The 16507-nt window shown below is 37.5% G+C and overlaps 1 protein-coding gene across 4 annotated transcripts in view; it reads left to right on the top strand.

Moving 5' to 3' along the window:
* The window catches only part of mrtfba (myocardin related transcription factor Ba), a 29881-nt gene extending 23626 nt beyond the window's left edge, over positions 1 to 6255 (top strand). For all 4 annotated transcript variants that reach the window (XM_055004625.1, XM_035947083.2, XM_035947085.2 and 1 more), the window contains exon 17: positions 567 to 6255. In XM_055004625.1, coding sequence (XP_054860600.1) covers positions 567 to 1078 — 512 coding nt within the window. In that variant the 3' untranslated portion in view covers positions 1079 to 6255. The remainder of the gene's footprint in view (positions 1 to 566) is intronic.
* Positions 6256 to 16507: the final 10252 nt, after the last annotated feature.

Below are 16507 nucleotides of genomic sequence, written 5' to 3'. Positions count from 1 at the left end.
ATCACCATTAGATATTGTTGTTGCATTGACCTGCATGACAGAAGCTCCTTCTCAGTCACATCAGAAGATAGAACTCAAATTTAACCTCAACTACATTGGCCAGGGAATGTGTGGAAAGACTGTAGAGAACCTCAAATAACTTAAAAAAAAATAGAGAGCAAAACTATGAATTAACTCCTGGGCTTTACTTCTTGCAATTTGGGTTACTGAAAGCTAGTTAGTACACTATCAAAGAGGTTAAAAGTATTGGATAAGTGCATGCAGTACAAAATGTTGTTTATTACTAGAAGTACCAGTATCCACTTTGATGTGATTATCAGTGTTCAATGAAAACTGTTTTACTCAGTTTATGTGTCACTGAAGTCATTTGAAACTTGAATGTAGTGGTGTTGATGAAGGGATTTAGGAGGTGCTAACACTAAAAAGCTTCCCTTAAATACCAGTTTCTAAGTTTCTGTGTCCTCCTATAGGACAACTTAGTTCTACACAAGTTAAAAGTGTCCTCACTGGTTGATCTTTAATCTTAATCCATGTTTTTCTTCCATGGTCTGTGCACCCTCCTCCAGAAATCACTCCATTTATCCAGCAGGACCCTCCAGTGCCTCTCACTAAGACCCTTCCAGTCACAGCCAGCATCACCACTCTTCCAGTCAACACCGCTCTGTCCAGAGCGCCCCCACAGATCCAGGTGGCTCCCCCTCCCACCCTGAGCTCCATCATCAACCCCACCTTGCCCAGCCTGTCCTCTCTGGCTACAGACAATCAGCTCGAGGCCTTCCTGGAGGGGACTCTGGCTGAAACGTCGCCGGCATCGGACCCGCGCACACAGGGCCTGATGGAGGAGCTGCAGGCCCAGTTAATGGACCAGCAGCCCTACTCGCCCATGGACACATCAGACCTGTCTTTCTGTGACTCCTCGCCTCCATCCTCGCTCAACATGGGCCTGTCTGACCCGGCCCTGGACAACATGGAGTGGCTGGACCTCACCATGCCTCCGGGTCCTGCCGGGGCGCTCACGCCGCTGGGGATCCCGACGGACTTCCTGGATACGCATGACCTGCAACTGCACTGGGACTGACGGAGGTTTGGATAAGAAAGATGGAGGAGAGTTTGCAGTGCAGCTGAGCCAGGCGGGAGAGATGGATGGATGAAGAGGAAAAGGAAGAGACGGACAGCTGCAAAGAGGTTGGGTTACCACATTTTAAATAAAGGAAGAGAGAACATGGCATTGCTGTGCCATATCACTCTTATCAGTGCATCCATGCCATCTGTAATATTCCCACTAATCTCCAGGAGGAGATGCTGTACAGGCTGGTTTAAGAGGAACTACAAGTAGGAGTTTGCACAGCTTTAAGAGAGCCTGTTATTGGCAGGAAAACATCCACACTAAGGTGATCGTGGTCACTCGTAGTTTTTGTGATAAAGGGATTTTAGACAGCGTTGACTTTTTTTTTGGTGTCTGATGTCATAAGGATCATTTACAGAGCCAAGGAGACAGAGCCAAATTCAGACTGATAGAGCAGACTGTTTGTAAATACAGTTCAAGCCACACTTATGAATGAAAATCGTGTCCATTTTATCGTCTAAGCACAGTAGCTAAATGTGTAAAAGGATTTCTGGAGGTGGTCTGATAAGAAGGCCTTTGTTCCACTGAAGCATACTGTGCCATATGAGGTTACAAAAGCTGGTGGCTGCAACAGAACTCAGTCTAAACGATGTTTCAGACTACAGAAAGCTGTAATTAGCAACTGAAAGGAGATTCGATTCTCAATAAAGAGCAGTTTGAGGCCTGCCCTGGGATTATCAGTGCTTTAGGATGTCAGTACTGACCACCTGGGACAGCTTAGGCTAAACCAGTCTAAGTGCTTTGAGAAGTTACCTCAGCCTGTCTGAGGTGCTGGACAGTCGTGTCCATCTGCTCCTTCTTGATCCGAAGCCAGACGTCCTCAGTAAGTCAATCGGTCACCAAGCCAAGATGTAAAGAGATTCCTAGATGAGAGCAGGTCAAGCCTCTGTTCACACTGGTTCCACTTAACTGTGGATGGCATGTTTGCTGACTAATCTGATAGGATTGTATCAGATGTGACTGTTTTCTTCTGACCTATCATGACCCCCACCGGTCAAGCTGAACAACCAATGACTAAATAAAGATTCGACGAGAGGAGGGAGCTCCTCCATCAATGTGAGAGCTATGCACTAAAGAGGCTGAGAGATCAGACGATACGCCTCGTCCACCTCAGAACAAGGAAATGTGAACACTGCATATCCAAAGTGATCAGCGTATGGATCACGTTGCCACCTCTGGAGATACTGCAGCTTTCCAAGTCTCTTATTTTGAATGTACTTTTAAGAAATATCTTTAAAAAAAAAAAAAAAAAAAATAGGACTCAAAAAAGGTGGCAGCTTTTTTTTCCTTTGATGAGTAAACTGACATAAAACAGCGGAAAGGGAACAAGTATCAGTTTATGCAGACACCCCTCCATAATAGGTGTGCTGCTAGTTATATCAAGGAATAAAGATGTCTTTGACGAGCTTTATATCTAGCTGTCCTACAATATCCCTGCACTTTGTCTCTGTGTGTGTGTGTGTGTGTGTGCGTGTGTGTGTGCGTGTGTGTCAGGATGGGAAATAACTGCATCACTAGCCTACAAACATGCTAGTTAAAAATTGCCTGCAGCCGATGAGCTAGTTTGCTTTGCTAAGCCTTTATCAAGCAACCGACAGCCCCTTGGAGGAATCAGAATATTCTAAAGTGATGTCTGGCTGGTAAAATAGCCGAACATCTGATGCATCAGCTACCGCAGCCTGTAGACAACGTTAGATTCCTGACTGTGTGTGAGAAGCAAGCATGTTGTGTGTGTGCATATGTGTGGACTTGTCTTCCTGTCCCTTGCATGTACATCTGTGTCCCTGTGTGCATGATTGTATTCACGTTTAATTTCTGGCTGTTTCAAGCTCTTTGTCGGCTTTTGCCATGAAGTTGTCTGAAGAAATTTGCTGATATCAAATCAAATCATTTGCTAACCACTCGGCTTATTCCAAATTTGGCTCTTTAAAAGGCCTCTGATGACTGTTTTACTGTTTGAACGTGTGTCCTGCAGTCAGAAACACACAGACACCTTTGAGGCATGATGCACAGTGAGGAGCTGGTGAAGAGGGCTTTTTTATTTAACTTCATTTTTAATTGATCGCCTCCTATTCCACTCACTGTTTCTGTTCACACCTGAGTATTGAGTTACTGATTTGGCATCTCAGTCTATTTATTCTTTGGGGACTGATACAGTTTAATTGTATGGCACTTTCAAATCAACCTTTTGTCTTTTTTCTTTTTTTTTTTAATCTGTCAGTGAAATCTTCAGTGAAACCACGTTTACATTTTAACCACTCTATCCTGTTATTACATCCATGGGCAGTAGAGGGCGGCGCTGCTCTTCTCTTGTCTCTTCATGGCACATTTTCAACCGCAACTTCAGGGTCATTTCTCACAGCAAAAAAACTGAAACGAGGCTGACTTTTTGTTTTGCGTTTTAAAGAAATGTATTTTCTTGCTTGTATAATGCTGATTTACCGTCAGCAATAATGCAGACACCTGAGCACACTGATTGAGAGCCCTTTACAGTGTTTTGTCAGAGCTGCTGCAGTTACACATTTATTATCTGACCAGGCCAAGACACACGGATGTGTTCAAATCCAACATGTCTGACCATCTGAAAGAGTTCATGCCAAATACTGTCTACACACACTTTCTTCTGGGCTTCTAGTGTTGTATTTTGTGTTCCAGTTGTTTTCTACAAACCTGTGTAAAAGGTGGAGTAAGACAATCTCGAGAGAGTTTGTTGATCCAAAACACAACAGAGTAAAAACGAGAGAGAATTAGAGAAAAGCTGAGGTTGGGTGTCTTGGTCCGTGTCCATAAGCAAAGAAGCAGAGCACAGTGGTGCTGAAACAGACTTTTTGCTCAACATTTCAAAAATTCAGTTTATTTATATAACTTATGTAGTTTTTTTCTTAAAAATCGGGCTGATGTAAGACAGACAATGACAGGTGTGCAAAAAAAGTCAGAAAACTGAATAAAAACTTGTTTGTAGCTAAATAAAATGATATAAAATACTACAAAAAAGGCAAGCAGAAACCAGGATGACATCTTGTAATGTTAATTTCTAACATAAATATACATATAAAACTAGAATATTAAGACCACTAAGTGCACGTCTTTAGCATGGAAGTTTTTTTGCCTTTAACATTTACAGTCAAGTCCAAAATTATTTATACCCCTAAAAATTTTGACTTAAGTTACTTTTAAATGTAGATAAAAGCTGAGAAATTATTTTTTTCAAAATGATGCCTCTTGTACATCATCTTATTATCTTTTGAGAAACACCTGTGTCATTTCCAATCAAAAAATCTTGCTGATTGAATAAAAGTAACTTTAAGTCAAAATTTCCTATCATTATGAATAATTTCGGGCATGACTGTAGTATCTGCCCATACTGAGTCTCAGTCGATATGTTTTTTCTAGTTTAATAGTCTATGGAATTCACTCTCACTTAGGAAAATGTGATAAAGTAAGGACTTTATAGGGTTGTCCTGTACACAAGCAAAAACTCCCTGTTGTTGGTCGGCTGAAATAGATTTGTATAAATCTGGAAGAGCCACTTTGTTTGTCTCATTTAACCAAAGCTGTGCTCAAACATATTCTTTTTAAGTGCACACAAAACAGACAGCCAGTGTGGACATATTTACACAGTTTGACATGAAGTGTGTTTGGGTAGAAAGTCTTACTCCACCTTTAAGAGCTTGGTCTCCTCTGGTTTGTCCTACTTTTGTCGTATGGAGGCGTTTGGACCTCAGACTACCTGCTTGCAAGTCTGGTTGTATTTCTTTGATTCCACTTTGCAACGTGCTGTGCTAGACGAGCAGAAAGTTCATGTGTCTTAGATGACGAGTTTGTCTTTGTCTTCTTCGGCATGTCAGCTTTAAAGCTGTCATATTTGTTTTTTTGTTCGCCAAAAAAGGCAGTGGAACATCTTATTGAATTTTTATTAAGTTTGTGACATTTTTTAAAAAATATTTATCTCTTTTTTTTTTTTTTTAGGGTTAAAAGTCAAATTTAATCCTGTTTTCATGCTTATGTTAAATGTGTAAAAGAAGACTTTGTGTGTATATTTTTGGTTTGCAGAGTTTTTTTTTTTCATTTTATATTTCATATCATATGTACACAAATCTCATGGCTGCAGTAAATCCCCACATGTATGTGATTTACGCTCGATGTGACGCCACTCACCACTCACCATTGTTGGCTGCTGACCGGCCAGACAAGGACAGCGAAAAGCAATAATGGCTGCTCTCCCCGTGATGTACTGTACTGTATGTCAGATCCTGCCTTGATTTTATTAACATAAGAGCCTTTACTCCAGAGTAATAGAGTTTAAAAGCACTTCATATCCGAGTGGTTCAGCGGGGGGTTTGTTGAATAACCCTCTTATGTGTGGTAGATTTGTGGAAGCACCATCAGTCTGAGGAACTCTGCAGGTTCTTTCACTGTCGACTACTTGGAACGCGACAGCTGCTGGCTCAGGCTTCCTGCCATTGATTTCAGCTCCTCCTCGTTCACCTTCACCGCTTATCATCATGTGAGCGTTTTTTTTTTTTCTGAGCTAGAGATCGAAGCTCTCGAGTCTCCGCCGTCATCAGCTGATTTTACAGTGAAGGATTTGCGTTGCTCATCGTAGCCGAGTCTCCTCTCTGTCTCCGCCACCCACGCCATGCCTCTTGTTGTTTGTAATGCCATATGTTTTGCACATTGTGTACATATTTATATAGATGTAATGCATATTTTTATACATGTGTAACATCCATTGGGCTCTCTATTTTGTAAATACTCAAAAAGATGTATATAAGTACTGTATGCTTTTATGTGTCAATAAAATTTGGTGTACTGTGAATAAGCCTCCGCAGATTGAATTCATCTCAACATTTTAAGCAACTGATGAGAAACAGAAGCGGAAGAATGAAGGGAACTGTATAGTTGCAGGTCAAATTGACCCATTTTAAAGTGACAAAATGTTTGTTTGTTTTTTTTAAAGTATTTTTTCAGTATGAAAGGTCTTCTGCTTGGCTTAATAAGTGTAAAATGGTTCATTTCACATATTTGCAAACCCACTCTGAACAGAAGACATGTCTTATGTAAGTTTATCAACATCACTCCATAAAATGAAAAAAATCTAATGTAAAATAAAATAATGTCATGTGAAACTGTTGTATTTTATATGTATACCTTTCTAATGTACATTTTTAAAAAAATTAACATGCATTTTTTTTTATGAAAAACAAGTGAATTGTCCTTATGAAACCATGATTTGTGAGAGGTAAAGAACACCATCGCACTAAATATTGATTGAAATGGTTTGTAATGAAGTTAAGAATGAGATGTAATCAATGTTTGTTGGGATTTTTTTGGTTTCTGCCATTTTTAAATAGTTAAACAAGCCCCAGGTCAAACTGACCCAGGAACATTATTGCTGTTCCCGAGAAATGAACAAAACAGGAGGGTTAAATTGTGTTGTGTCTGCTGTGTGTGTATGGTTACTTGCATATATTTTGAGATAGTAAGTCCTCAGAAATATATTTTCCTAACAACATGGAAACACAAAGGAAGCCAGATTATTGATGTAATATTTGCAGAATAAACGCCTTTGTCCTGATACCGTGTACACAGTAACTAAGCCAATTGTATTCCTAAGAATTCAATTTATTGTTGAAAAAATACAACTTTTCAGTACATTTACTTTAGTAGTGTGCTCAGGTTCAATTTATTTACCTTTCATGCTCCCTTCTTCATTTTAGTGGGAAATGTTGTACTTTCTACTCCTGCATTTACTGTAGTTACTTTTAAAGAAGGTCATGTGGTCTGATGAGTCCAGATTTACCCTGTTCCAAAGTGATGGGGGCATCAGGGTAAGAAGAGAGGAAGTGATGTACTCATCATATCTAGTTCCTACAAGCCTGTGGGGGTTAGGGTTATGATCTGGGGTTGGTCAGGTCTTTCCATCGATGGAGTTTTTCTTCCCTGATGGCACGAGCATGTTCCAAGATGATGATGCCAGGAATCATGGGGCTCACATTGTGAATGAGTGGATCAGGGAGCATGAGATGTCATTTTCACACATGGATTGTCCTCCACAGAGTCCAGACCTCAGCAACATTGAGAATGTTTGGGATGTGCAGGAGAAGACTTTGCACAGCAGTCCGACTCTCCCATCATTAATATAAGATCTTGATGAAAAATCAATGCAGCTCTGGACAGAAATAAATGCTGTGACATTGCAGTGCTTATCAAAACGATGCCATGGTGAATGTGTGCCTTTCTCAGAGCTAAAGGTGGTCCAATGAAATATTAGAGTGTACAACTTTTTTTTTGGACAGGCAGTTTATATGCTGGAAGACACATGAACAAAAATAGCAGTTGACATCATGCACACGTGGACAAAATTGTTGGTGCCCCTCGGTTAATGAAAGAAAAACCCACAATGGTCACAGAAATAATTTGAATCTGACAAAAGTAATAATAAATAAAAATTCTATGAAAATTAACCAATGAAAATCAGACATTGCTTTTGAACCGTGGTTTAACAGAATTATTTTAAAAAATAAACTCATGAAACAGGCCTGAACAAAAATGATGGTACCCCTAGAAAAGACTGAAAATAATGTGACCATAGGAACATGTTCAACCAAGGTGTGTCCTCTAATTAGCATCACAGGTGTCTACAAACTTGTAATCAGTCAGTCGGCCTATTTATAGGGTTACAAGTAGTCACTGTGCTGTTTGGTGACATGGTGTGTACCACACTAAACATGGACCAGAGGAAGCCAAGGAGAGAGTTGTCTCAGGAGATTGGAAAGAAAATTATAGACAAGCATGTTAAAGGTAAAGGCTATAAGACCATCTCCAAGCAGCTTGATGTTCCTGTGACTACAGTTGCACATATTATTCAGAAATTTAAGATCCATGGGACTGTAGCCAGCCTCCCTGGACATGGCCGCAGGAGGAAAATTGATGACAAATGGAAGAGAGAGAATAAGAATGGCAACAAAAGAGCCCAGAACAACCTCTAAAGACATTAAAGATAAACTCCAAGGTCAAGGTACATCAGTATCAGATCGCACCATCCGTCGTTGTTTGAGCCAAAGTGGACTTCATGGGAGACGACCAAGGAGGACACCATTGTTGAAAACAAATCATAAAAAAGCCAGACTGGAATTAGCCAAACTGCATGTTGACAAGCCACAAAGCTTCTGGGAGAATGTCCTATGGACAGATGAGACAAAACTGGAACTTTTTGGCAAGGCACATCAGCTCTATGTTCACAGATGCAAAAATGAAGCATATGAAGAAAAGAACACTGTCCCTACTGTGAAACATGGAGGAGGCTCTGTTATGTTCTGGGGCTGCTTTGCTGCATCTGACACAGGGTGTCTTGAATCTGTGCAGGGTACAATGAAATCTCATGACTGTCATGGTATTCTAGAGAGAAATGTGCTGCCCAGTGACAGAAAGCTTGGTCTCAGTTGCAGGTCATGGGTCTTGCAACAGGATAATGACCCAAAACACACAGCTAAAAACAGCCAAGAATGGCTAAGAGGAAAACATTGGTGTATTCTGAAGTGGCCTTCTATGAGCCCTGATCTAAATCCTATGGAACATCTGTGGAAGGAGCTGAAATATATATTTCATTGCACAAGTAAGAGTATAGTAATGTTTAAAACTGTTCAAATTATTATAAAATGTTGCTAAAAAAGAACAAAAAAACTAAAAGAAAAAAGCGTCATAGTAATATGTCATTTAAAAAAAGCCTATAGCATAGCATGTTGCCCAACAAAGGTCATAGTATAGCATGTCGCTCCAAAAACATCATAGAATAGCCTTTGGTCAGAAAAATGTCATACTTTAGCATGTCACCCAAAAAATATCATAGTATAGCAAAAAACATCATAGTATAGCATGTCGCTCTAAAAATGTCATAGCATAGCATGTCGTCCAAAAAGCGTCATAGTATAGCATGTCTTCCAAAAAACATCATAGTATGGCATGTCGCTCTAAAATCGTCATAGTATAGCATGTCGTTCCAAAAAAGTCATAGTATAGCATGTCGCTCAACAAACGTCATAGTATAGCCGTTGGTCCAAAAAACGTCATAGTTCAGCATGTCATCCAAAAAACGTCATAGTATAGCATGTCATCCAAAAAACGTCATAGTATAGCATGTCGTCCAAAAAACATCATAGTATAGCATGTCGCTCTTAGAACGTCATAGTATAGCCTTTGGTCTAAAATCGTCATAGTTTAGCACGTTGTCTAAAAAACATCATAGTATAGCACAGACCTGGGCATCCTACGGCCCGCGGGCCACATCCGGCCTGCCGGATGACCCTGACTGGCCCGTATGAGGTCATTGGAAAATATTAAAAGTCAATGCAAATACATATCATCACAATACATGCAAGCAATATGCCTGCACTGCTTTTATTTTGAAAGGTCTGCTAAGTTAACGTTTTTTCGCGCGTGCTTTACGTACTTAGCATAAGGTTTATGCGCTGATTGGTTTGTTTGTTAGCTTCAACCCGGGAAGATGTCAGCTAACGGCAAAAAAGAAAGATTGATTCCGAATGCAGAGTTTTTAACAAGGCATGGACTTCCAAGTATTTCTTCACTGAAGTCAGAGATAAAGCTGTGTGTCTAGTTTGTGGAGAACAGATCGCGGTGCTCAAGGATTATAATCTGAATGGACATTACGAGACCAAACATGCGGAGAAGTACAAACATTTGACTGATACAGAGCGGGGAGGATGTCTGAAGGTTTGCTAGCTAAACTGCTAAAGCAGCAATGACTTTGTTTTACCAAAGCTCACATCAAGGGATGCAGCAGTCAAGACGAGTTTTCTAATATCCTACAAAATCGCCAAAAACTTTAGCCATTCCCTGATGGAGAGTTTATAAAAGAATGTCTGGTGGACTCTGCAGCGCTTATATGCCCGGAGAAGAAAGGAGCGCTCGTTAATGTGCCCCTTAGGAGGCGAACTGTAACGAGGCGGGTGGAGAGCATCGCCGAAAATCTGGAGCTTCAGCTGCACAACAAAGTGGACGATTTTGATGTTTTCTCCTTGGCTCTGGATGAGAGCTGTGATGTCCGTGACACAGCCCAGTTACTCATCTTTGTACGTGGACTAACAAAAACCTTTGAGATGACGGAGGAGCTGGCAGCTGTGCAGCCAATGAAGGAACCATGACGGTGAGTGATTTGTTCACTGAGGTAAATACATACACGAACAAGCTGGGACTAAAATGGGAGAATTTGGTTGGTGTTACAACTGATGGCTGTCCAAATTTGACAGGGGAAAATGTTGTTTTGAAACGGATGCAAGATGAAATGACTGAAGTAAACCCAGAACAGAAACTGATATTTTTGCATTGTATTATACATCAGGAGGTGCTGTGTAAGTCAGTGCTAAAAATCAACCACGTGACTGATGTTGTAGCTAAAGTAGTTAACTTCATCAGGGCAAGAGCATTGAATTATAGACAGTTTGTTGTCTTTTTGGAGGAGATGATAGTGAACATGGTGACCTTGGTTACCAGACAGCTGTCAGATGGATCAGCCTGGACAAGGTGCTTAAACGAGTTTGGGATCTGAGAGCAGAGATTCAAGACTTGGGCATTGTACATCATTGTGTTGTGTAATTTACTGTTTTTATTGAGATATATTGAACATTGCTGTAAGTGTATTGGGGAGCTGTTGTCTTTCTTTATGCTTCACAGTCATCTTAATGTAGATTTAGAAAAACTGACAACACTATAATGGTACAAGATGTTTGCAGTGTTATTGTACATCCAGCAGCTGTTAGTCCAGATAAGCTGTAGCAGTTACCTCATAGCGTTCACGATGAACAAAAACTGACATGATAAGGCAAGTTTCAAATCTCTGCCAGCTGATGGTCATATTGTTGTAGAATAAATTCTGAGTGATGGCTTACTTACTTCGCTTGTAAAAACAGTGACTGCTGAAAAGTAATTAAAGCACTTGGAAAATCAGTTTCACATTTTAAGTATGTCTTTATGATAGTAAATATCTACAACTCAATAGGCAGCAATCATAGTTTGAATGAAAAAACAAAATCTTTCATTAAATAGTTGTGTTCTGTGTTCCACATTTTCATTATATCATTGTATTGATTCATTTACTGTTTTTGTTGAGATATATATTGAGCAGAGCTTTTACGTGTACTGGTCCGGCCCTTAACAACCGTCAAAGTTTCTCATGTGGCCCCGTATGAAAATGAATTGCCCACCCCTGGTATAGCATGTCGTCCAAAAGACGTCATAGTATAGCACGTCGTCCAAAAAAGGTTGTAGTATAGAATGTCACTCTAAAAACTTCATAGTATAGCATGTCGTCCAAAGAACGTCATAGTATAGCTTGTCGCTTTAAAAACATCATAGTATAATATGTCGCTCTAAAAACTTCACAGTGTAGCATGTTGCTCTGAAGACTTCAACGTCACAGTATAGCACACTATCGCACTTTTTTTTCGACATAGTATATACTATGGCGTTTTTTTTGTGCCAAAATTCCTGATGATTTTTTTTTTCAAAGAAAACCTTTCTGGAGTGTTTTTCACGGCCTAATTTACATTATTTCATCATATGGCAAGTTTTTACAACATGTTGAAAAATCGCACTTTTTTTTCGACATAGTATACTATGGCGTTTTTTTTTTTGCGCCAAAATTCATGATGATTTTTCTTCAAAGAAAACCTTTCTGGAGTGTTTTTCACAGCCTCCTTTACATTATTTCATCATATGGCACGTTTTTACAATGTGTCGAAAAAACAAATTTTTTTCGACATAGTATACTATGGAGTTTTTTTTGCGCCAAAATTCATGAGGATTTTTTTTTCAAATAAAACCTTTCTGGGGTGTTTTTCACGGCCTCCTTTACATTATTTCATCATATGGCACGTTTTTACAACATGTTTGAAAAATGGCATCTTTTTTTCGACATAGTATAGTAAGGGGGTTTTTTTTGCGCCAAAATTCATGATTTTTTTTTTCAATGAAAACCTTTCTGGAGTGTTTTTCACTGCCTCCTTTACATTATTTCATCATATGGCACGTTTTTACAACATGTTTGAAAAATGGCATTTTTTTTCGACATAGTATAGTAAGGCCTTTTTTTGCGCCAAAATTCATGATTTTTTTTTTCAAAGAAAACCTTTCTGGACTTTTTTCATGCCCTCCTTTACATTATTTCATCATATGGCACGTTTTTACAACATGTTTGAAAAATGGCATTTTTTTTCGACATAGTATAGTAAGGCGTTTTTTTTGCGCCAAAATTCATGATGATTTTTTTTTCAATGAAAACCTTTCTGGAGTGTTTTTCACAGCCTCCTTTACATTATTTTATCATATGGCACGTTTTTACAACATGTTTGAAAAATGGCATTTTTTTTTCGACATAGTATAGTAAGGCGTTTTTTTTGCGCCAAAATTCATGATGATTTTTTTCAATGAAAACCTTTCTGGAGTTTTTTTCACGGCCTCCTTTACATTATTTCATCATATGGCACGTTTTTACAACATGTTTGAAAAATGGCATTTTTTTTCGACATAGTATAGTAAGGCGTTTTTTTTGCGCCAAAATTCATGATTTTTTTTTTCAAAGAAAACCTTTCTGGACTTTTTTCACGCCCTCCTTTACATTATTTCATCATATGACACGTTTTTACAACATGTTTGAAAAATGGCATTTTTTTTCGACATAGTATAGTAAGGCGTTTTTTTTGCGCCAAAATTCATGATGATTTTTTTTTTCAATGAAAATCTTTCTGGAGTGTTTTTCACAGCCTCCTTTACATTATTTCATCATATGGCACGTTTTTACAACATGTTTGAAAAATGGCATTTTTTTTCGACATAGTATAGTAAGGCGTTTTTTTGCGCCAAAATTCATGATGATTTTTTTTAAAAGAAAACCTTTCTGGAGTGTTTTTCACGGCCTCCTTTACATTATTTCATCATATGGCACGTTTTTACAACATGTTTGAAAAATGGCATCTTTTTTCGACATAGTATAGTAAGGCGTTTTTTTTGCGCCAAAATTCATGATGATTTTTTTTTTCAAAGAAAACCTTTCTGGAGTGTTTTTCACGGCCTAATTTACATTATTTCATCATATGGCAAGTTTTTACAACATGTTGAAAAATCGCACTTTTTTTTCGACATAGTATACTATGGCGTTTTTTTTTTTGCGCCAAAATTCATGATGATTTTTCTTCAAAGAAAACCTTTCTGGAGTGTTTTTCACAGCCTCCTTTACATTATTTCATCATATGGCACGTTTTTACAATGTGTCGAAAAAACAAATTTTTTTCGACATAGTATACTATGGAGTTTTTTTTGCGCCAAAATTCATGAGGATTTTTTTTTCAAATAAAACCTTTCTGGGTGTTTTTCACGGCCTCCTTTACATTATTTCATCATATGGCACGTTTTTACAACATGTTTGAAAAATGGCATCTTTTTTTCGACATAGTATAGTAAGGCGGTTTTTTTTGCGCCAAAATTCATGATTTTTTTTTTCAAAGAAAACCTTTCTGGAGTGTTTTTCACGGCCTCCTTTACATTATTTCATCATATGGCACGTTTTTACAACATGTTTGAAAAATGGCATTTTTTTTCGACATAGTATAGTAAGGCCTTTTTTTGCGCCAAAATTCATGATTTTTTTTTTCAAAGAAAACCTTTCTGGACTTTTTTCATGCCCTCCTTTACATTATTTCATCATATGGCACGTTTTTACAACATGTTTGAAAAATGGCATTTTTTTTCGACATAGTATAGTAAGGCGTTTTTTTTTGCGCCAAAATTCATGATGATTTTTTTTTCAATGAAAACCTTTCTGGAGTGTTTTTCACAGCCTCCTTTACATTATTTTATCATATGGCACGTTTTTACAACATGTTTGAAAAATGGCATTTTTTTTCGACATAGTATAGTAAGGCGTTTTTTTTGCGCCAAAATTCATGATGATTTTTTTCAATGAAAACCTTTCTGGAGTTTTTTTCACGGCCTCCTTTACATTATTTCATCATATGGTACGTTTTTACAACATGTTTGAAAAATGGCATTTTTTTTCGACATAGTATAGTAAGGCGTTTTTTTTGCGCCAAAATTCATGATTTTTTTTTTCAAAGAAAACCTTTCTGGACTTTTTTCACGCCCTCCTTTACATTATTTCATCATATGACACGTTTTTACAACATGTTTGAAAAATGGCATTTTTTTTCGACATAGTATAGTAAGGCGTTTTTTTTGCGCCAAAATTCATGATGATTTTTTTTTTCAATGAAAATCTTTCTGGAGTGTTTTTCACAGCCTCCTTTACATTATTTCATCATATGGCACGTTTTTACAACATGTTTGAAAAATGGCATTTTTTTTCGACATAGTATAGTAAGGCGTTTTTTTTGCGCCAAAATTCATGATGATTTTTTTTTTCAAAGAAAACCTTTCTGGAGTGTTTTTCATGGCCTCCTTTACATTATTTCATCATGTGGCACGTTTTTACAACATGTTGAAAAATGGCATTCTTTTTTTGACATAGTATACTATGGCGTTTTATTTTTTTGCGCCAAAATTCATGATGATTTTTCTTCAAAGAAAACCTTTCTGGAGTGTTTTTCACGGCCTCCTTTACATTATTTCATCATATGGCACGTTTTTACAACATGTTTGAAAAATGGCATCTTTTTTTCGACATAGTATAGTAAGGCGTTTTTTTTGCGCCAAAATTCATGATGATTTTTTTTTCAAAGAAAACCTTTCTAGAGTGTTTTTCACGGCCTCCTTTACATTATTTCATCATATGGCATGTTTTTACAACATGTTTGAAAAATGGCATTTTTTTTCGACATAGTATAGTAAGGCGTTTTTTTGCGCCAAAATTTATGATTTTTTTTTCAAAGAAAACCTTTCTGGACTTTTTTCACGCCCTCCTTTACATTATTTCATCATATGGCACGTTTTTACAACATGTTTGAAAAATGGCATTTTTTTTCGACATAGTATAGTAAGGCTTTTTTTTTCCGCCAAAATTCATGATGATTTTTTTTCAAAGAAAACCTTTCTGGAGTGTTTTTCACGGCCTCCTTTACATTATTTCATCATATGGCACGTTTTTACAACATGTTTGAAAAATGGCATTTTTTTTCGACATAGTATAGTAAGGCGTTTTTTTTGCGCCAAAATTCATGATGATTTTTTTTCCAATGAAAACCTTTCTGGAGTGTTTTTCACGGCCTCCTTTACATTATTTTATCATATGGCGCGTTTTTCCAACATGTTTGAAAAATTGCATTTTTTTTCGACATAGTATAGTAAGGCGTTTTTTTTGCGCCAAAATTCATGATGATTTTTTTTTCAATGAAAACCTTTCTGGAGTGTTTTTCATGGCCTCCTTTACATTATTTTATCATATGGCACGTTTTTACAACATGTTTGAAAAATGACATTTTTTTTCGACATAGTATAGTAAGGCGTTTTTTTTGCGCCAAAATTCATGATGATTTTTTTTTTCAAAGAAAACTTTTCTGGAGTGTTTTTCACGGCCTCCTTTACATTATTTTATCATATGGCACGTTTTTACAACATGTTTGAAAAATGGCATTTTTTTTCGACATAGTATAGTAAGGCGTTTTTTTTGCGCCAAAATTCATGATGATTATTTTTTCAATGAAAACCTTTCTGGAGTGTTTTTCACGGCCTCCTTTACATTATTTCATCATATGGCACGTTTTTACAACATGTTTGAAAAATGGCATTTTTTTTCGACATAGTATAGTAAGGCGTTTTTTTTGCGCCAAAATTCATGATGATTTTTTTTTCAAAGAAAACCTTTCTGGAGTGTTTTTCACGGCCTCCTTTACAGTATTTTATCATATGGCACGTTTTTACAACATGTTTGAAAAATGACATTTTTTTTCGACATAGTATAGTAAGGCGTTTTTTTTTGCGCCAAAATTCATGATGATTTTTTTTTCAAAGAAAACCTTTCTGGAGTGTTTTTCACGGCCTCCTTTACATTATTTTATCATATGGCACGTTATTACAACATGTTTGAAAAATGGCATTTTTTTTCGACATAGTATAGTAAGGCGTTTTTTTTGCGCCAAAATTCATGATGATTATTTTTTTCAATGAAAACCTTTCTGGAGTGTTTTTCACGGCCTCCTTTACATTATTTCATCATATGGCACGTTTTTACAACATGTTTGAAAAATGGCATTTTTTTTCGACATAGTATAGTAAGGCGGTTTTTTTTGCGCCAAAATTCATGATGATTTTTTTTTCAATGAAAACCTTTCTGGAGTGTTTTTCACGGCCTCCTTTACATTATTTTATCATATGGCACGTTTTTACACCATGTTTGAAAAATGGCATTTTTTT

This window comes from Amphiprion ocellaris, chromosome 18 (genome assembly GCF_022539595.1).
Source record: "Amphiprion ocellaris isolate individual 3 ecotype Okinawa chromosome 18, ASM2253959v1, whole genome shotgun sequence".
NCBI classification, from domain to species: Eukaryota; Metazoa; Chordata; class Actinopteri; family Pomacentridae; genus Amphiprion; species Amphiprion ocellaris.
Note: the sequence above shows the minus strand (reverse complement) of the source record. Positions and strands in the feature narration are given on the sequence as shown.